The following is a 22,188-nucleotide window of genomic DNA, read 5'->3' on the forward strand; positions in this document are numbered from 1 at the left end:
AATTCCACACTTTATTTTGATTTCCTTAGTTTTTGCATAAATTCTTTTTCTGTTCTAGGATCCCATCCAGGATACCACCTGATATTTACGTGTCATGTCTCTAAGCTCCTCTTGGCAGTTTTTCTCAGACTTCCCTTGGTTTTTTTTCTCTGTTTGTTTGTTTTTAAATTTTATTGAAGTATATATAGTTGATTTACAATGTTGTGTTAATTTCTTCTGTACAGCAAAGTGACTCAGCCATATATATATATCTGTGTGTGTGTATTCTTTGTCATATTCTTTCCATTATGGTTTGTCACAGGATATTGAGTATAGTTCCCTATGTCCATTTCACTTTTAATCTCCTTGACTCTAAGCCTTCAGTAGCACAAGGGTCATAGAGAATGACAGACTATGCATGAGCAGTCATTGAGATTATCATGTTCCTCCTTATTAAGCAATTTTCTTATCCTTTTTCCAGTTTGTTGCATGGATTGGCATGGTACAATGGAAAGCACACTGACCAAATAGTCAGGATACTTGGGTTCTAACCCCAGCGTATAACGTCAGCTGTTTACTTTCTGGATTCCAGTCTTCCCATCCCCAAAATAGAATGATACTTGCTGAACCTATATCACGGGCCTGTTATGACTTTCAAAGAATATAAAGAAAAGTACTTTGAAAGTGTCTATATGTAGGCTTCTTGCATTATCTTTTACATTTTTTATAGTTTTTCACAATTAAAAAAAAGTCCCATAACAATTGTACAGGATATTTTCACATGTTTATTTAATTAAATCTGTGGAAATGTTACTGTGCTTACATTTCACAACTGCATTTACTAAAATTCATTTTAGACCCACTCTGTAAGTTTTGACTTGTAAATCAGTCAGAGGAACTTTATGAATCTTTTCTATGAGAATGATTTAGTTAGCCTGTGTAACAGTACTAAATAATTTAAAGACGGTGTGATGTTCAGATTAGGAAACTTTTCACTGATGAAGACATCTGTAAGTGATTTCTTTCATCTATTTGGACATCTTGTACTCCAGAACTCATGAGGCTAACAAAAGCACCTGCCTTCTTATTTCTGCTATTCTAGATAGACATTGTTTTTATCAATAATAAACAGAAATATTGGTAAACAAAAATTTAAATGAGATTCTAGTTTTCTGAAGATTGTTGAAAGTCAGTATGGTATATTAAAAGAAAAAGTTCTTCTCTATAGGCTTCTCTATAGGCTCTCTAGGCTTTAGAATTCTGGGCCTGGCTCTGCTGGCATCTAATTGCAAGAATCAGGCATGGGGCTTCCATGGTGGCGCAGTAGTTAAAAATCCGTCTGCCAATCTACAGATTTAGTGCAATCCCTATCAAACTACCAATGGCATTTTTCACAGAACTAGAACAAAAAATATCACAATTTGTATGGAAACACAAAAGACCCCAAATAGCCAAGGCAATATTGAGAAAGAAAAAAGAAGAAAGAAAAAGGAGTCAGGCTCCCTGACTTCAGACTATAATACAAAGCTACAGTAATCAAGACAGTATGGTACTGGCACAAAAACAGAAATATAGATCAATGGAACACGATAGAAAGCCCAGAGATAAACCCACGCATATATGGTCACCTTATCTTTGATAAAGGAGGCAAGAATATACAATGGAGAAAAGACAGCCTCTTCAATAAGTGATGCTGGGAAAACTGGACAGCTACATGTAAAAGAATGGACAGCTATATGTAAAAGAATGAAATTAGAACACTCCCTAACACTGTATACAGAAATAAACTCAAAATGGATTAAAGACCTAAATGTACATTGTAAAACATTAAACATTGTAAAGCATTAACATCTCCAATAAAGATGTTAAAAAAAACAAAAAAAAGAATCCGCCTGCCAACGCAGGGGACACAAGTTCGATCCCTGGTCTGGGAAGATCCCACATGCCGCGGAGCAAGTAAGCCTGTGCACCACAACTACTGAGCCTGCACTCTAGAGCCCATGGGCCACAACTACTCAGCCCACATGCCACGACTACTGAAGCCCGCACACCTGGAGCCCGTGCTCCGCAACAAGAGAAGCCACTGCAATGAGAAGCCTGTGTACCGCAACGAAGAGTAGCCCCCGCTTGCCGCAACTAGAGAAAGCCCACGCCCAGCAACGAAGACCCAACACAGCCAAAAACAAAAACAAATAAATAAATGTATTTTAAAAAAAAGGAATTCAGGCATGTCAATTTACTTTTTCTGGGCCTCATTTCCCCATTATAAAACAAGTGTTTTGGATTAGACTTCTAAGGTTCTTTCCATTTTTAACATTCTGTCATTGTTTTTTAACTCTTCTAAGTATCTGTCTGAGGAACCTGATGATAAGATTACAGTTGATACTAATATTTTTGAGATACTATTTATTATATTTGACTTATACCTAAGGTGACCATATAATTTGCCATCCAAACAAGAAGAAACTTTTGAGAGTGAAAGAGATACTGTTAGTAATTACACAAGGACCATAGCTTTAAGCCAGAACTAGAATGTCTGGTTACCCTATCTATACCCAATATGTAGTTCTGCATTACTGGCCGAAAAAGAGTATTTGTTTATCAGTTTTAATTCCTTTTCCTGGTTTCTCTGTTTTTTTTTTTCTTCTTATAGATCCACTGTGTGTGGAAAGTAGTGCAGCATCATGCCAGCAATCTCCAGCTAGTAAAAAAGGGATGTTCACAGATGACTTACACAAACTGGTGGATGACTGGACAAAGGAAACAGTAGGAAATTCTCTTATTAAGCCAAGTTTAAACCAACTTAAACAGAGTCAACAGAAACTAGAAACAGACAACTGGAACAAAGTATATGAAGTAAGTTGTTTATACCTGACCCTCTTTATTTATGAGAACTAAAACCATAAAGATTGATTCACTTAGGCCTATAGTTATAGTCACTATGATAGAGTGGTGTGATTTGACAACATAGAGACTTTTATCCTTGTCTAGATTCATTATGTCTTTGAGCAAATTATGTTTTAGGCCAGATGCCAGCAAACTATTTCTGGGAAGGGGCCAATTAGTAAATATTTTCAAGCCATGTGGTTGTAACTAATCAACACAGCCATAGACAATACATAAACAAGTGGGCATGGCTTTGTTCCATTAAAACTTGATTTGCAAAAAGAGGTGGCAGGCTGTAGATTGCTAACCCTTGTTTTAGGCTATTATACCTGAAGGAAAAAAAAGGTATCAAAAAAGAAAGCATCTGGAGTGAGGGTTAATTCAACCTTGTGGTGCAAGAAGAATTTGGGTTTTGAGGAAAAGTTATCTTATGTTAATTGTACATCAGTATTCTCATAGCCAATAAGTTATCTTACGTATTCAGTATGAAAAAGAATTTTAAAGATATTTAAACTAGAATATTATAAAATATATCTTAAGTTTATGGACGAGATGTCTACTTAATTGCATATGTCCTTAGTCAGGTGTACAAGCAATTGAAATGTAGAAAGATGTCCACAACACATTCTGGAGTGGGAAGACAGGTTCACAGAATAGTATATATAGTATTTATGTAAAATTATATAAGATACATGTATATATGCATAGAAATAGGAAAAGCCATTAAGATATGCTGGATGGTGGAATTTGGGCCTTATTTTACTTTGTACTTTTCTGTATTTGAATTTTTAAAGTATCATTTTTTCAAAATGAATAAATCTATTAAAATGTGAATCAGGGCTTAGAATCTGAACCCATATAATTGAAAGAGATATATCTGAGTGTGTGTGTGTGTTATGTTTGTGTACATATATGTGTGTGTATATATAGTCATTGCATGTAGTTTGGTAAAGAGTCTGAAAATACATTTAGTGTTAACATTGAATAAAATTTTTCAAAAGCCTAGATTTTCCAAACTAGTAAGCAGTGTATCTGCTTAAGGGCTCTGTGTATTTATATTATTCCTGGCACCGATTTATACACAGATAGTATCACCATTGTAAAAACTGGAAGCCTTTAGAGGCAAATTTTAAGGCATAAATGTGTTTGTGCTGCCCGTGAGAGATCCTCTGAGCACTATGTGAATGGAGGCCTTTGTTGATGAGTTGGAGGGTGGTTTATTGTGGTATAATGAGAATGTTTGGAAGAAGAGTGAGTAGAAAATGGAGTACAAATAAAAGTGGTGAAGGTCTTTATACGGACTGGGGTTCCAGCGTCAGCTCAGTCATTTACTAGTTGTGTGACTTTAGACAAGTCATTTGTGCGTCAGTTTTCATGTCTTTAAAACAGGGATAATACCTTCCTGCTTTGCAGGATTGCTGTGAGGATTAAATGAGGTAACATTTTTAAAGTGCCTAGCACGTAGTAGTATCCTATATATGGTAACTATTTTTGTATTTTTAGGTTCAGTTGATTATATCTTTGTGTGGAGAGCCCATCTCACTATCTAATGTTCTTGCATGTTACTGTTCTGTTCCTTAGAAAAATTTGTCACAATTATGTGCCAAGCCCTCTGCTAGGCACTGGGTTTGATTAGCAAAAACAAGTATGTTCCCTTTTCTCATGGGACTTATATGCTGGTGGGACAGTGAGATATGAACAGACTTGTATAAATAAACATAAAATTGCAGCTGTAATAAGGACTACAAAGGAGAGATATAGGATACCATACAGTAAGGGAAATTTGACCTAGTAAAGGGAAGTCAAGAAAAGCTTCCCTGAGAAAGTGATGATTGAGCAGAGATCTGCAGGATGAGTAAGTGTTAACTAGGTGAAAAGGGGAGGGAATATGATTCTAAGCAGAAAGAACAGCATATACAAAACCCCTGTATGGGGAAACAGAATGAAAGGACTGAAAGTAGGTCCATTTGGCTGAAGTGTAGAGAGCAGAGAGGAGTTGGTGCACAGTGAATCTAAGGAGGGTCTTAAAAGTGGTGATGACAAGGAACTTTGTCTTTATGTTAAGACAGATGGATAGCCATTGAAGCCCTAGGGTTGACATGATCAGATTTGCTTTTTTTTTTTTATTTTTGCGGTACGCGGGCCTCTCACTGTTGTGGCCTCTCCCATTGCGGAGCACAGGCTCCGGACGCGCTGGCTCAGTGGCCATGGCTCACGGGCCCAGCCGCTCTGCGGCATGTGGGATCTTCCCGGACTGGGGCACGAACCCGTGTCCCCTGCATCGGCAGGAAGACTCTCAACCACTGCACCACCAGGGAAGCCCCAGATTTGCTTTTTGAAAAGATCGCTCTGGCTTGAAGCAAGAAGAAAGATTATTGAAGATAAGGGTAGATGTTGGTAGACCGATTAAGAGTTAGTCACAGTAGGCCCGATAAAGAGAAGTTGAACAACTTTTTAAATAACTATACTTCAATTTAAAAAAAAAAGAGAGAGAGAAGCTGAGATGAAGAGAAGTGAACAGATTACAAGAAATGTTTAAGAGAGAAAATGGACCAGATTTAGTGATGGAACTGATGTTTGGCAGAGGGGAGGTGTCAAGGCAAGGTTTCTGGCTGGTATAACTGGCTATCATTCCAGCATACCAATCATCAAGAAGGGGAACATGAGCAGGCAGTGTGTTTTGGTAGAAGAAAGATCATACATTTGCTTTTGGTCATTTGAATCTGAGATGCCTTTTAAATATCCAAGAGAAGATTAAGTATAACATGTCATCTCCAATTTTTTTAAAATAAAAATCACATTGTTACTGTTTGTAAAATAATAATGTTTGTTATAGAATTTAATCAATGCAGAAAAGTACAAAATTTTAAAATACCACCTTCAAATCCTACCACCCAGAAATAGTTGTCACTAACTTTAGATAAACATTTCAGATATCTTTCTATGTCTGTATATGAATACATAGAAATAGCTTTACAAAAATGTGATCATACTATATGTGCTATTTTAAAATCAGAAGTATTTAGTTTTACTTTAACAGAACAAAAATACTGATATGAAAAAGGGATTGCTGGACTTCAAATGTTTCTTTTTTACCTCAAGAGATCTTGTCATTCATTCTTGAGTCAAGCTAAAAACCTTTAACCTAACTGTAGTTTGAAACTTTAGTTGAAAGCGTTTTAGCTTGACCATCAGTTTAGAAGAACTAAGAATTTGGGACTGATACCAAGCTCTCCTTTAAGTAAGAATTATTTACTTCCATTTAGACTTATTATTCCCATGTGCATAAGATTTCAGTAATCTCTATACATACACATAATCACAATACAATATAATAAGAAGAGTCAGGCAGGAATATGTTTTCTTAGTACTGCCCAAAACATAATTGTCGAGTTTAAATTTCCAAAAATATAACAGAAATGTCAGACTTTAAATAGTGAGTAGGAGGAGGTAGGGAGGTGACATTTATTGAGCACCTACTATATGCCAGGCTTTCCCCTATGCCACTCTAAATCATGCTCCTCTTTCTCCAAAGAATTATGTAGTAAGATGGACTACTGTTGTCTGTGGCCCTGAATGAGAGACTGCCTGGGACTGGCAGAAGGAAGTAAAAATTGAAGAGTAGTGCTAGCACGAGGAAAGGAGACACTAAACTGTGAACAGAAATTTAGCAGGGGTCTTGGAGTTAGCTGGAACTGTGTTCAAATCCTCACCTTACTATTAACTTGCTAAGTGGTGATGGGTGTTATCAATTTTGAGCTTCTGTTTCCTCATCTAAAAATGCCTGCCTTGCAGGGCAGTTACGAAGATGAAATGAAATAAGGTATATAACTATGCTTAGCACACAGAACGTTACTCCAAAAATGGTAGACACTCAGAATAATAATGGGAGAGTAGTAAGCCAAAAAGAATACAGATGGGTAAAAGTATCTACCAAATAAACTGATCTTTTGTTTTTATTTTTTGTTAGAATACTCCATCTACTATGGGCTACACATCAACATGGATTTCTTCTCTGTCCCAAATCCGTGGAGTTGTTCCAGCCTCCTTGCCACAAGGATTCTCACGCCCTTCATTTCCTGGGCCATTATCATCATATGGAATACCCCATGTTTGTCAATATAATGCTGTGGGGGGGCCAGGGTATCCAGTACAGTGGGTAGGAATTTCAGGAACACCACAACAGTCTGTAGTAATTCCTACCCAATCTGGGGGACTGTTCCAGCCGGGGATGAATTTGCAGGCATTTCCAGCTTCATCAGTTCAGAATCCATCCGCGATCCCTCCTGGTCCCAAGTGAATCAGAGTAGAAGATGAAGAAAAAGGAGATGTTTTTCAGAATTATTTCCAGGACACCTAAGATAATAAACTTTCTCCTTCTTGTGTTCTGCCATATTTTCCCTCGTTTTGAGTTTACTTTCCACTATATATTTTTTTCCAATGTAGTATTTGATATAGCTCATCATCCTGTAGAACTGTGCAGTTTGTACATAGAACACTGCACACAGAAATGTTTTTTCACTTCAAATCCTATCCTCTTTGATACTTGATTTTTTAAAAATACTGTTCAGAATGCTTTAATAAGCTCAGCTTGAGCATTTCCATTTCCAGGACACTTTCCATTATTGCTGCTCTCTGCAGCTGGATGAGACTTTTCTTTAAAAGGTATAAAAACTATTTATATTCCCCTAACATGGGCAAAGTGAGACCCTCCAACAGCTGGAGTCTTATGGGATTCTTCACGTTTATCTTAGGTTTACCTTTCGCAGAAGGCAGGGTAACTTGCTGCAGGAAATGTTTTGGTATATAAAATTAGAGTAACTTTGTCAACCAATATAGAACATGAGCCCTTTTTAATGTGATTTTCTTCCCGTCGTCACAGCAGTAGGAGTGAAGCCTTGTTTTAGGTGAGGCGGAGAGAAAGGAAAAAACAGAACTGTAACAGTTCCTTGATTCTGCAGATACTGTAGCTGCTTTAGGATTTCCATAGTAATTCAAAGCAGCTATCTCTTTGTTTCTCATGTGCACACTACATTGTTTTTGAGCATCTGAGAGGCATTGGTTTGGCTTGCATTCTTTTGCAAGGGATGTATTGCAGCTGATATGAATCTCATTTGGGGGGAATCTTAGTGTTCCTAACAAAGAGGATTCAAGTTACACCTCTATTAGTCCATTCTTCTGAAGTGAAATTTACTTGACACAGTAGGTTTTGTAGGTTTTGAAACTTACACATGAAACACTGGCTTTACAGGGTTCTAAGAGATGTGGGGTATACATTGTCCTGCAGTAGATAGTAGACCCTCAAACGGTACTATTTAAGTTGCCCTTAGCTTTTTTTTTTTTTTTTGGATTACCTTTTTTTCAGTTGTTATAGTTTCCTTGTTAGTATCTAGCATCTTAGATGCTTTTAGATCTCAGATGATTTTGGCAGCCTCTTTAGAATCTGAGAGAGATCACTGTCAAGTTGCACTTTACTGGGTTTTATCCAGTTTTAGGAGGAGGGGAGGCAATGTCAAAATATACACTTTTAGTTTTCAAGAAGGTTAACTGTAATAATCTTAAAAGGCTGGTCACAGAGTTACCTAATGCTCAGTCTGTGAAACCCAAATAGAATTCTAAAATGGTATTTATCGACTACCACATATAAAGATGTTTAAAATACTTAGTTTTCGCTCTGAAGATTTCAAGGTCATTTCTAGTACACATTTACGTAATGAGTTGTCTACTGGTCAACATTCCAGATGATCACCCAACATTTCTGTTGACAGATTTTCCTCCATATTCCTCTAAAAATTTTACCCCGTGATCTTGCCAGGTAATGAGGAAAACTTCATGGGTGTACCTTTTTTTGCACAGTCTACTTTGTGACATGCAGTACACTTTTTCAAAAAAAACAAATGTGTCTTATGTTACTTACCTGAGGATCACACTCAGCATCATGAAGATTCTGTTGCTATCATTTGGGGGCATCCAGGGCAGCATTTTGAGAATTGCTGTTGATAAGAGCCACAGTTTTCTTTTCATAAAACATACTCTGGTTTGGATGAGTCTTTCTAAATCTTATGTACAGATTCTTCAAATTTCTTCTACAGTATTGGTTTGCAAGTTGAAGTGGTTTTAGGACATTAGTGTAATGCAAATTCTTGCATTGCAATTTTCCACGTGTACAAAAACAATGTGCCTAAAATCCGTAATTCTTTAAAACTGCTTGTGTTTCATTATTAGAGTCAGCTTTGTGTGATTACATTGAGACTTACAACCTATAAAGTGAAAATACTGCAGGTTTTATGATCCCTTCTTCTCGAGTTGCAATCCTTTTAAACAGTGTACCCCAGGATGAAAAAAGCTCCATGGATGACATGCACAATTACATTTATTAATGGCTGCTCTACATCATATGTCCCACATTTTGCCACCACCTCTGTTTTATGTATAATTCATCATTCTTTTGCCTGCAGAATTTTGCAGTGCCTTGTAATATTTAGAATCTTTTCAGATTTTTTGCTGGAAAGAAAAGTAGTCTTCTAAAGTTTGAAGATGGTGAGTAGTGTACTGCTGTCTCCATGCTGACTGCAGTAGTTGGGTTAACATATGTATACATGATGTATATGTAACATGTATAAGTTTAAAAATACAGAAAAAAGTGAGTTTGTGCAGAAATGAAGAAAACAGTGTTATTCACATCACTGTGGGTTTTTAAGTTATTTTTTTCCCATTACTTAAATGTTTGATTCCAATTACAGTCACTTTGACTGTAAATATTAGCTAGTTTTCTATCTAGGGGTTTTGCATTATTTCATAATTTTGCTAAATCATATGATAGTGCTGTTTTCATCCTTGCTGAGGTACTTCCCCCGCCCTCAGAAATAATTAACTCTTGAGGTAAAGCTCAGAAATTCCCTTCTTACTTAACAAAGAGCCTACTATGTAACAAGGGCCTTCTTCCCATTTCCAACACACACACACAAACCTGTCCTTTCCATTTTCCTTCTTGTAGAAAAAAAAAAAGGTTATACTAAACCATCCCACTTGTAAAGTTTATTTGGGGGTAGTCTGTGTGTCCAACCACCATGTTTACTTCTCAAAGTGCAAGTCTGATGAATAGTACTGTATCTCCATATGTGGCAATGTGAGCATTTCATCATGAATTACCTGCTGCTATGTTTGTGAAGTTGGGTGTAACATCATAAGAATATGAAACCAGTATTGGTGTAAATCTAATGAAAATAACCCTATGTATATTTGTAGCAGTCTTGAATCTCTAAGGCAATTTGCTGTAGTATAACAAATATCCATTTCGTTTTTCATATTTTTCTTGCCAGTTTTATATCAAGCATGAATTCTAATGGTTTGACAGCAAAATTATCTGTGAAAGTTTAAAAGGCACTTTTCTGCTGTGATTTTTGGATTGAGTGTGGAGTGTTATGTACAGTATGATGGGATGTATCATTTTAGAACCGCAGATTTAATTCTACTCCAATTACATTTGTTTATCTACCTCTTTTTCAGTGCTGTTTTGGGGTACACATGTAAACACTGCCTGTGAAACTTGCTTTTTTGCCTTGATTCTCAGTATTCTTTCAGGTTATAAATCTGGCCTGCTAACTATGAGTTTGAAATGAGAAGGACCATCACTCTGGCACCAATCTATGTTTAAGTGATGAGAGCCACATGCTTCTGTGAAATAAACTTTGGGGATTTAGGGATGGAGAACAGAGAAATAAATCCAGCTGGTGGCAATATAGGACTTAGTTGTAGAAGTTAGTTGTAAAATAAACAAATGATAAGAAAGTACCTAAATTAGACAATCTGGTGCCTGTAACTTCGTATCTTTTTTTTGCGGTACGCAGGCCTCACGCTGCTGTGGCCTCTCCTATTGCGGAGCACAGGCTCCGGACGCGCAGGCTCAGTGGCCATGGCTCACGGGCCCAGCCGCTCCGCAGCACGTGAGATCCTCGCGGACCGGGGCACAAACCCGCCTCCCCTGCATCGGCAGGCGGACTTTCAACCACTGCGCCACCAGGGAAGCCCTGTAACTTCGTATCTTTTATTAGAGATGCGTTTCTTGTCTGTGTGCCTAAAGGGCTATGGGTTGAAACTGCTTTAACTATCACAATGAAATATTTGACAAATATTACAGCAGTGGCCCATCATTCAGCATATTAGCATACTGCTAGGTATTTGCAATGATATTTTATTACCTTAAAATGGCCACATGCTTTTAGTTGAATTGTAGTTAGTCGTAACTGTTTATCCAATCTCTAAAGTTTATTGGAGGCATTGACTTTCTTCTTTGCTGTCTTCTCTGAGTGATGAAAATGATGCATTCTCTTTTTTTTCCAGAAAACTGAGCAAATGTTTGTAAACCACATGTTATTTGTTTCACATGTTTACTGTGTGTAACACTACAGCATGTTTAATGTTAGTAAATACTGTATTTCAGGCTTCATGTACAAGTACATTCCTGAGGTATACTTGCCATCAGTTTGGGACTCAGTTATCTAATCTTCTGTTTGGTTTAGAAGAATCTTGAGATATTTGAGGTGGTGTGCAGGCCATTTTCTAGAATAGATTGTTCATTTTTAATCTTGTAGTTTACTGGGGACTTGTTTTTTCCTCCTTTATTTAGAAGATGAACCAGTAAGGGAGCAGGGCATAGGAAAGGTCATTGACTTGGTAAATGTAATTTCTGGGATTGAAATAAAAAACCCACAAACAATCCAGACTGTAAAATGGTGACACTCAAACTTGGTAAAATCCTTTGAAGTGAAGTTAGTATGAAATTTTTATGGAGCCAGATGCTTTCAGGTCACCCTGGAAATAGTCTTTGTATGTGAAGGATGAACACAAACATTGGTCAGGGACCTTGACAGCCACCATTGGCAGGGGCCTGGGATAGTAACTAGGTTACACTTAAGTTATTTTCAACTGAGATAGCTGGAAGATTATATAAACCAACAGCTCCCATTCTGGAAGGTCTTCTTTTAATTAAAAAAACCTCTAACAGAAAGGCCAAAAGTCAAGCAAGAAGGGGAGAAACTGGGCTCTTGAGAAAAAAAAAAGTGCCAGTGAAAAATAAAATTCCTAAATGTGTGCTTGTCATCCTTCCAGTTTTTTTTTTAAGTTGCATTTCTTCTCCGTTATAATTTAAGATTTCATATTGAGGTTTGTGGTCCAGAACATACCCTCAGCAGAAATAGTGACTGATTGGAAAGTGCAGTTGTTCAAGGTCTGTCATGCTTAATCACTTAAAGCTGTAATTTGTTTGATATGAATATTAAGCATGTAGACCTAGTGTAGCATGGGAGCCACTCAGGAAGTTTATGCAATTAATAAACTTTCATGCATAATTAATTTACTATGAAGTATGCAGAATTTCAACCACTTCTCTACACTTAACACTTAGTTGTATATGTGAACTCTCCTTTCTTAATTGGGGAATGTAGCATTATATGGAATGTTGTTAAACCTAATTTTAATCCTTCTTGACATTAACTTTTATTATTTTTTTTGGTAAACCAAGTGATCTGCCTTTAAGCAGTTGTCTGATTTTGGTTCTTTGAAACTGTGATTTTTATTTCATTTGTATCCAACCATTTGTTTTGTTTCCTGGAAATTTTGTTTTGAAACAGAAAATAAAGGCTGTGTTAAAATGAGTATGTTATCTTATTAAAACGCTGTCATAGTCACTGCAATCATCTGGCTTAAACTGGTTCTTCATTTACCAAATCTAATTTAGCAGGTTTAAAAACTTTAGTCCTATAGATATGTTGGCTGAACAAACTAAGCTGTGTGTTACCTCTTGATTTATAGCTCCAACAAATTTTGAGTTGGACCCCTTGTCCTCACTTGTCAATGAGCCATAATTGGAACAGTCACTACGATTTACTGAGTACCTACTGTGTTAGTTAGGCTTGTGATAAAATTCATAAAACAATCCTATAAGCTAGATCTGTTACTGTCTCTACAGAGAAAATTTGAGAATCAGAGAGATTAAAGAATTTACCAAGGTACCATAGCTAGTAAATGATGAAGCCTGGATCCAAACCCAGGTCTGACTCCAAAATTCATGGGAAAAACCTCAGGCCATACTGAGTCTCAGATGTACTGTAATAATAATAATCAAAATACATTTTCAGCTAATTATTATGATTAGTATATACGCTTTGCATATATCTTTCATGAGGTTATGTCCAGTTCTTGTTTTATAATTTCAGAAGTATATGTTCAAAATGTGCCCTTTGTGTAAACTTATTAAGGAGTGTTTCCTTTCATATTGACAGTGTTTATGGTCCACCTTCAGAAAAAAGTGCATTTGGAAATCTCCGTTGCACATCTTTCATTTACCACACTACAGTGACTTGGGAAACTGTCAAATGAGGTCAGATCCCTTGTTCATTTGATAATTTAGGTAGAAGAATCATGCATATGTTTATGCAAACAGCCCTGAAGGAAGAATAAGAGGCCTAGCAGAAATATTCAAGATTAGATGAGGATTTGTAAAGTGCTTTTAAAAATCTATTACCTTGATTTTATGACAATGACTCCAAGGTACTCTCTCCTAGGTGATCCCTAAAGGGAGGATACAAGGTACACAGTTGAACAAACACAGGTTTTTTGACTCACAGACCCCTCAAACCTCTATTTTCTCATTTGTAAAATGAGGTGGTTGTATTAAATGAGATATGTCCCAAATTTGCTAATTGTGCTTATTGTTAGACATCTCTAGTGACTTTCACAATAAACTTGCACTTGGGAAACCAGACTGGTTTGGAAATGGGCCCTGGTTCTTATTATAGTTGCTACAGATACCACTTGGAGTTCAGCAGACCTGGATATTTATTCTAGCTTTGTGAACTTGGAAAATTACTTAACTTTTTAGCTTCAATTTCCTTATCTGTAAAAAGGGTAACTGCTTCACTGGTGGTATTTTGAGACTAAATGAAAAAACATAAAGGGCTTAGCACTGCACCTGGCACATAGTAGGTCTGCTCAAATAATAGTAACAGCTACTGAAGGGACCTTACATATCACTAAGGAGGAAACAGTCATAGAGATGTGACAAAACTGAACCCAACCTGCGAGTCAACGTGAGGTCTGTTGGTGAAAGATTGGGTATTGGCCCCAGTGGTGCCAGATGATGTAAAGTGAGGTTCAGAGATGAAAGTGTTTAAGTTGGGGGATAAAACACCATAAAACCCATTTAAAATGTGCCATGATTAATGAGCACTAGATTAAAAGAATCAGATGAAAGAATTAAGTCTGTGACTAAAGAATTTAGAAGGAGCTGAAGTAGTAGGAGTTGGGGAAAAGACGGTGGGTCTTAGGACAGGAGCTCAAGACAGAAATGAAGTAAAGCATAGATGATGGTCTGAATAGGAGCAGGACCTTGGGATAAACAGATGAAGAACTGGAAAAGACTAGTTCACATGCATGTTACAAATTTGTAAGATTTCTCCATTCCAGTTCAGAGGTTCTCATCGCTGACTGCATATTAAAATCACCTGGGGAGGTATTTTTTAAAATTAGTGTCCCTGGGCTTCCCTGGTGGCGCAGTGGTTGAGAGTCCGCCTGCCGATGCAGGGGACATGGGTTCGTGCCCCGGTCCGGGAAGATCCCACATGCCGCGGAGCGGCTAGGCCCGTGAGCCATGGCCGCTGAGCCTGTGCGTCCGGAGCCTGTGCTCCGCAACGGAAGAGGCCACAACAGTGAGAGGCCCGTGTACCGCAAAAAAAAAAAAAAAATTAGTGTCCCGGTTGTACAGCAATGTGAATATACTTAACACTACTGAACTGTATACTTAAAAATGGTTAAGATGGTAATTTTTCTGTTATATATATTTTACCACAATCTAAAAATAATTAGTGTCTGGGCCCCATTCCTATAATTAGTATTGTTTTAAAAAGCTCCCCAGGTGATATATTAATATTATATTAAACTAGCTAGGGTTGAGAACCACAGTCCTTGTTTCCTTTACTAATCAAATGACCTCGCTGCTATTATTGCTGGTTCAAGAAACACAAGCAACATAGCAGCCTTATTAGACCTTCTAATGAATTATTTACTATTACCATATAAGCTTACAGCCTCTCAAACAGCCCCCAAGGATTTGGGCAATAGATAAAGCTAAGTGGGCCCCTTGCAGAAACTGAACAGCTAGTTACTACTTAGGTGGAAGATACCAGAAGATTGAATCCAATATGAATTTTCGATGCAACTTCTTTATGCTTCTCTCCAGCCTTCATTTTAATAATTAAGATTTATTAGGTGCTTACTGTGCCAGTTACTGTGCTGAGTACTTTAATATACCATTTAATCTTCAAAAGTTTCTGAGGTAAGTACATTACCATCTCCCTTCTAAGCTCCTTGACTGCCTTGCAAACTGTTTTCTCCTAGCCCAGCGTTATTCCTGGCATGTAGTAGGTACCAAATAAATCTGTTGAATAAATTAATGAGTCCCTATTTCATAGATACAATAAGGGCTCAAGAGGTTAAATAACTTGTTAGTTATATAGCAAATAAGGAGTTGAAATGGTATTGGAGCCAAGATCTCAGCTCCAAAGCACACACTTTAACCACTATTCTGTGACATCTACTGTCCCCTTCTACTTTCAGAGCTTTGGCCTCTGTTATCTCTTCCCTCTCTATGGCCTATGTCTAGCATAAAGTTTCTCTTGTACTATATATGTTAAGATTCTTGTTTGTAAGTAATAAAACCCAATTTGAACAAGCTTAAACAAAAAAGAGGGATTTATTATAAAGATGGTGGTGGTGTCTCAAAACACCCAACGATAGTGCAGATGGGCCTTAGGAACATAAATCAGGTGCTTGAATGCAGCCAGGATTTTTCATCTCTCCTCCTCCAGCCCAATCCCAAATTCTCTGGGAAGGTACATAAAGAATAAGCTCCTGGTGCAACCATGAGGGTAAGGTAGAGAAAGTGGTAGAAAAGGGGTACTGGGGAGACAAAACAGACGTTTACCTATAGTCCTCCGTTTGACTGCCCCGTAAACACATATGCCATTTTCCCCATACCTACAATTCCACAAATGTCCACACCTAACAATCTATGGACAACTGCAAGTCACATGCAACTACTGTATCCAGAGCAACGGCACAGCATGGACATGCCCCTTCCTCATCTAGTTCAGTGGCAATCTAAATGTGGATCATCTTGATCCTGCCACTCCCTGATAAACGTAACTGCCACCAACAGATCTAACATGCAATAGTAGAGAAATATTTAGATTAACCACTAAGTTCCCTTTTATGAAAGGAGAGGGGCACAACTTTATCAGCCACCGGTCCAAGTGTGCACCATTTCCACCTGGATAGGAAGGAAGGAAATAAATTACGGGTATAGAAAAACTTATGGGAGTCATTTTATTGATGCTTCTTTTTGCTTTACCAGTCTGTACTTGGGCCTGCTCTAGAAGAGCAGTGATTCTCAAACGTAAGGGTGCATTAGAATCACCTGGAGAACTAGTGTGACCTGCAAAAACTCTCGACACAAACACTCCATTCAAACACCTACACTAAGAGACTAGACCAAACTTGGCTTCTAGCCTCCTAAGTCGGAGTCTCTGGGATGACCCAATTTCCATCTGGAAAAGCTCGGGCTGTAAAAAGAATTTATAGCTTACTCTAGCTGACACCTGACAATAGACCCCTGACCTCCCTTTCTTAGAGCATTTACCAAAAAGGGCTTAAAATTATGACTTCTTCCCCTGTCCCTTTGAGATGTATATGTATCTCCTACAACTCCAGAGTGTGTGTCTCAAGGACCATTCCTTTGAAATGTAGTCATCAGGAAGGCTAGGGCCTCTGTCTCCCAGTAACTGTGGGAGGATATAATCCTAACTTAAGTAATTGCCAGCTAGCAGACACAGCTAGCCTAACTGCATTTACGCTGGCCAACTCTTTGTAATTTTTCACTTCTCTGACTCTACTTGAGCCTCTCCTCGTTCCTCCTCCCTCCTTTTCCCTTTAAAATGCTCAGTCACCTCTGTACAAATGGGAATGGAGCTTTGCTTTTTCCCCTACTATCAGTAATTGAATAAAATCTGTCCTCACTGCTTTAACTAATGTCAGGCTTTGTTTATCTTTGACACCATTTAAACCACACATTGCTAGCCCCACCCCCAGAGTTTCTGATTCAGGAGATCTGGGGTGAGTCCCGAGAATTTACATTTCTAACAGTTCCGAGGTGCTGATATGCTGGTCCAGGGACCATACTTTGAGAATCACTGCTGGCTCATGGTCCCTGTTCACTAGATAGGATTTTCTAGTGATACAACTTCCACAAAACCTCATATTGTAAGGCCAACTGGCCCGAGGCAGGGGAACACAATCAGATTCACAGGTTGCATCAGACCGAAATTCTCCGGACCACCCAGTTCCAGAAACTGACCTGGGGACTTTGAACCCGGCCCAGCCTTCCCGCCTTTCGAGGGGCGGGACTAACCGTCCCCCAGGATACCCGAAAAGACCACCAAATAAGGAATACCCTGCGCCCTCCCAGATTCACCACACCCCTTTCCTTTCTTCCCCTATAAAATCTTGCCCAACCCTCGCCCAGGTGCGACTTCTCTGGCCCCATTCTCTCGGACCAGTGAACCTCGCCCGGGAGCGCTCCTTAATAAAGCTCACTTGAAGCTTTCCTCTGTTTCCCAGTGTCGTTTGTTAAGATCCGACCTTACACATATGACTGCCTCTTAATTTCATTTGAGGGGACTCACAATGCTAATAACAAGTGCCAAGAATCTTGTCAACTTACGCTCTTTGAATCTTCAGATCTGCTAAAGGGAATAATCACCCTGTTGCAGGTTTCTATTTCTTTTTCTTCCTTTTTCTTTTTGCGGTACGCGGGTCTCTCACTGTTGTGGCCTATCCCATTGCGGAGCACAGGCTCCAGACGCGCAGGCTCAGCGGCCACGGCTCACAGGCCTAGCTGCTCCGCGGCATGTGGGATCTTCCCGGACCGGGGCACGAACCCGTGTCCCCTGCATCGGCAGGCGGACTCTCAACCACTGCCACCAGAGAAGCCCGGGTTTCTATTTCTTAGCTCTCTACCTAAAGACTTGGTTCCTTCTCCCTGGCATTATGCTCAAGGTCTCCAGTTCAGAGCGTGGATAGGAAACAGGTTGAGTTCAACGATGTGAAGCCTCTCTTTTCCGATCTGCTCTGGGAATGTTACACTTACCCTCTCTTCCTTGCATTCCAGCTGAATGCATGTACAGAGGAAGAGATCATCACATTTGGGGGAGCTGGAGAACAAGGAATACTGTGGTGGCTTATAAAGATAACCTCGTTCCAGTTCGTTGGAAACTGGATGCCAGTTTCCTAATCAGTGGAACATTTAAAATGAGACAATAAATCAGCAAAGCCCATGAATATCTAACCATTAGCAACTGCTAAACTCTTGATATAGGCAGGGCTGCTCTGCTTTTGAGGCTCAAGAGCAATAAGCAACTGCTTCGCTGCCAAATAACACAGAATGCCAACTTCCAATTAACGATATGGGAGATCTCCAGTCTTTGCCAGCTCCATAGTTTAGGGTCTATAATTTGCCACACCCCATTTCTGGTACCAGTTCTTGAATTAATAATTTTTTGGTCATGAGTAGTTTCTAACCCAACTCTATCTTAAAAATAGTAAGGATATGAGGTTGCCTCAGAGAAACCAAGGGCAAGAATGCCTGAGGAATGATCTAGAACCTGGGTCTTAAACACGATGAAGACTCCCTATCTCCCATCTCTGCTCTAGAGTCTGCGGTTTTTTCTCTTCCTGCAGACCAGCATCTTTTACTTTTGTCCCTCTGATGGGAAAATTGACTACTGACAGCTTCCAAGTTTTACACTTATAGAAAAACTGATCTCTCTGGTCCAATTCCAAATTTCTAGGGAATGAGATTCTGATCGACCCAGCTTGGATTTGTTATCTACCTTTGACCCAGTCAGCGATGGTTATGGTTAACATGACAGTTTTTGTAAATGGGGAGAGGGTTAATTCCTAGAAAAGGAGGGCTGAGTAGACAATCCAACAGGTGTCCATTATACTAGAAAACTTCTATTCCTTTCATCCACCATCCCTTCAAGCCACTATTCCCTCCTTTCACTGCTTGTTTTCACAGGAGTTATTTATGTGCATTGCTTCAACATCTACTTATTCTTTGCCAATCTGGTTTGTTCTATCTCCACTAGTCTTTTATGATAAATTTCTTTATGGAGCTTGAAGATTTTTCAGCTTTTGTATCCTAATACACTGTTCTCAGATTTCATTCACCTTGACTATTCTTGAGTTCTAAACTTTTGCGTTCTTACTCGGCCTGCCATTATATCCCACCTTCTATTAAGTTCCAAGCCAGATCTGACTGCTACGCACTGTTACAGAACAGAATAGATCGTGTTTTCTACCCTCCTCCGGTTTAAACAGTGTGCCCTAAACACCAGTCAGCCAGAAGACTGGTGCTATATCTGAATCAAACAAGGAGAATGCTGAAAATATTGAATAGATTTTCAAAAGATGATTCTGTACGTCTGGAATTGGAGCCCTTACCGCTATTTTTCTAGAGCTCCCCGACAGATGGATTCACAATGTTTGCAAACAAAGGTCCTAACCATAGGACATTGTAGCTCAGTGAGTACCAGAAAGGTACAACTTGTAGTTTAACTTGTGTTGGTGCTTATCTCCCTGACCAAAGAGCTCCTGAGTACAATGGATATTCGATTTCACTTTGTCTCTGCATTGCCTTGGGCAAATAAATTATACAGTTTTCACCATTCATAAACTGGGGCCAAGAACACTTCCTCAAAGAATTACAGTAGCTAAAAGTTAAGTGGATTGTTACAGAAATGGTGGTTATTATTTCTACGTTTCATATGTGTCCTTTCTCATTCATTAAAAGCTACGCACATTATTCCCTCCCCCCAAAGGAAAATTCTTCCTCCTGGGGAATTTTAGCATACTTTAGCTGAATTCAATTAAACCACTCTACTTCCTTTCCCATGATGCATCACTCCCCCCCAACTCCTTTTCCTGGGAAAGGCGGTAAATAGCCTGAAGCAACTCGGTGGATGCAAAGAGCTGGAGTGCAAATCCTAAACGCATATCACACCCCTCCCCTTGAGACCCAGTGAATGCAAGGGCTGACAGGGGTGGTAATCTTGTTCCAACACTGTATCCCGAGGCCGTAGAGGAGACTACAACTCCCAGAATGCCCCGCCCCGCTCCCCCTCCTCCAGCTAGAAAGCGTGTACCATAGAGAAGACGAGGTAACATGGCTCCTGGAGGTAGAAGTAAGACGCTTCACCCCTTTTGAAGCGGTGAAGAGCGGCCATAGAGGGATAAGAGAGAAGTGACTAGAGGCCGTCATCGCTTTTATCCTCCCAGCCTCTCCAGAGTCCGGTCGGCCTCACCACTCCTCTCCACCCAAATCCAGCCTGTGGTCTCCTCCCCACGCCTCCCTTATTCCCTCGCTAGCTCACCCCGCCCCTCGGGAATCCTTTGCCCGCCCCCTCGCCCCCCGCGGAGTGCGCACGCGCCCGCCCCCAGCTTCGCGCCCAGATCGCCGCCTAGCCTGCTCGCGCAGCCGCCGTCTCGTCTGCCCACCGACGAAGCATGGGCGTCCAGGGCTTCCAAGAGTTCCTGGAGAAGCGCTGTCCCGGGGCTGTTGTGCCCGTGGACCTCCTCAAACTCGCGCGTACGGTCTCGCGCCAGCAGCAGCAGCAGCAGCATCGCCCGCTGCCGCCTACGGCAGCCCTAGCGCCCGGGGCTCCACGCGCCGCCAGGGGCTCCGCGCCTCTGCAACCGCCGCTCGCGCCCGCTGCCTTGGGTGCCTACTCCGGGGGCGCGGGGCCGACTCGGCACCATCACCCCGCTCACCACTTCCACCATCACGGCCAGGCGCACCCCGGGCTGCACCCGCCGCCGCCGCCCCCTCCGCTGCCCGGGGCCCGGGTGCTGGTGGACGCGGGCTCAGCGCTGCCTCGGCTTTATGGCGGCTACCAGACGGATTGGGTGTGTGGCGGCCAATGGAACGCCATGCTGGGCTACTTGTCAGCGCTATGTCAGGCTTGTGCCTATCCCGGCGGCGACGGCTTGGAGCTGGTGGTCATGTTCCCCGGGGGCCTGGGCAAGGACCGGCTGGCCGAGTGGGGCCGTCGGTGCCAGGCCGAGCGGCAGACAGCGCAACTGATCGTGGGACACGTGGGCAACAAGGGCACCCCTCCTCCACGGGCCTGGTTCCTGCCACCGGCCTGCCTGAGCCACTGCGTGAGGCTAGCGCTCATCCGCTTCCGGGTCAAGGTGAGGGAGGGGCCGGATCTTAAATAATACGCCCCACACCTATTCCCTCCCAACTAAACACCTAACCACCCACCCACTTACCTGTCTCCCATCCACCCACTCAGCGCCCAGTCAGCTAACCCACTTGCCTAACTACCCTCGATCATTTTATCCATCTACCCAACCCTTCATACCACGCCCTACCGATTCGCTCACCTGCATAACCACATCTCTACCCATGTCATCCCAATAACCCCCTTTATCCAATTGGCCTATCCCTAGGCTTTAGCAGAATTTATTTTGTAGCTCCATCTTTCTCCTGCTGTCTTCTGCCTCAAGCTGAAATGCCATTTTCCAGATTTTTCCAGTTGACATCTCTCTTCTATGTCTTTTTCCAACCTTGCAGCAAATCAGTTAAACGTGTTAGTTGAGCACCTTTCTTCTACAGCTTTTCCCCGAATTTTGAACCAGTGCTTCTTTTGCACCCATCTGTTCATTCATCCTCTTTCATTTCAACATGTTTCTACCTCATCCTTCCTTAGCCTAAACAAACGAACAAACAAACCCACTGGTTCAGTCGCTTTTAAACAAGTATTAACCCACTAAGAGTAAGGGGTTTAAAAGACATGTGAGACATGGTTCCTGCCCTTGGAAAATCAAATATATCAAATATATACACAGGAAACATTTATTTAATGGTATAAATGTGTATGTGATTATGCTTTATGGTACAGATTGGTACCTGTTTTGTGTGTGGGGGGGAATGTCTGTGGGCTAAAATGGTCAGAGGAGGCTTCCTTGAAGTTGGACCTCACCTGGGTCTTCAAGGATGAATTGGATTTGAATTGGTTACAGGTTTGGGAAGAGGCTTATTTAAGCAGGAGAAAGAAAATGAACAGAAGCAAACGGGAATATCAAGCATGTGAGGCCCCACGGGCAGTTCAGTCTAATCTCTGCATGTAGTTGGTCACTGCATATGGGGCCTGGAGAACAGCTTGGCAGCAACCCCAGTTCTTGGCACAACTGCTATTTTTCTGT

The 22,188-nt window shown here is 40.5% G+C and overlaps 2 protein-coding genes and 1 long non-coding RNA gene across 5 annotated transcripts in view; 2 read left to right on the plus strand and 1 right to left on the minus strand.

The window, feature by feature from the left end:
• Nucleotides 1-7,165, plus strand: part of WNK3 (WNK lysine deficient protein kinase 3) — a 110,732-nt gene extending 103,567 nt beyond the window's left edge. Inside the window, 2 exon segments of the mRNA XM_024767190.1 lie at nucleotides 2,633-2,835; nucleotides 6,836-7,165. Coding sequence (XP_024622958.1) covers nucleotides 2,633-2,835; nucleotides 6,836-7,165 — 533 coding nt within the window.
• On the minus strand, nucleotides 7,029-13,431 carry LOC112414617 (uncharacterized). The gene is made up of 3 exons (XR_003006192.1): nucleotides 13,391-13,431; nucleotides 8,783-8,858; nucleotides 7,029-7,151 (listed from the first exon to the last, which is right to left on the minus strand). It is a non-coding gene; the product is annotated as an uncharacterized LOC112414617 (long non-coding RNA).
• Nucleotides 13,432-20,473: 7,042 nt separating this feature from the next.
• FAM120C (family with sequence similarity 120 member C) overlaps nucleotides 20,474-22,188 on the plus strand; it is a 132,757-nt gene continuing 131,042 nt past the window's right edge. For all 3 annotated transcript variants that reach the window (XM_024767194.1, XM_024767193.1, XM_024767195.1), the window contains exon 1: nucleotides 20,474-21,171. In XM_024767194.1, coding sequence (XP_024622962.1) covers nucleotides 20,485-21,171 — 687 coding nt within the window. In that variant the 5' untranslated portion in view covers nucleotides 20,474-20,484. The remainder of the gene's footprint in view (nucleotides 21,172-22,188) is intronic.

This window comes from Neophocaena asiaeorientalis, unplaced genomic scaffold, assembly GCF_003031525.2.
Source record: "Neophocaena asiaeorientalis asiaeorientalis breed wild unplaced genomic scaffold, Neophocaena_asiaeorientalis_V1.1 scaffold313, whole genome shotgun sequence".
Classification (NCBI taxonomy): Eukaryota; Metazoa; Chordata; class Mammalia; order Artiodactyla; family Phocoenidae; genus Neophocaena; species Neophocaena asiaeorientalis.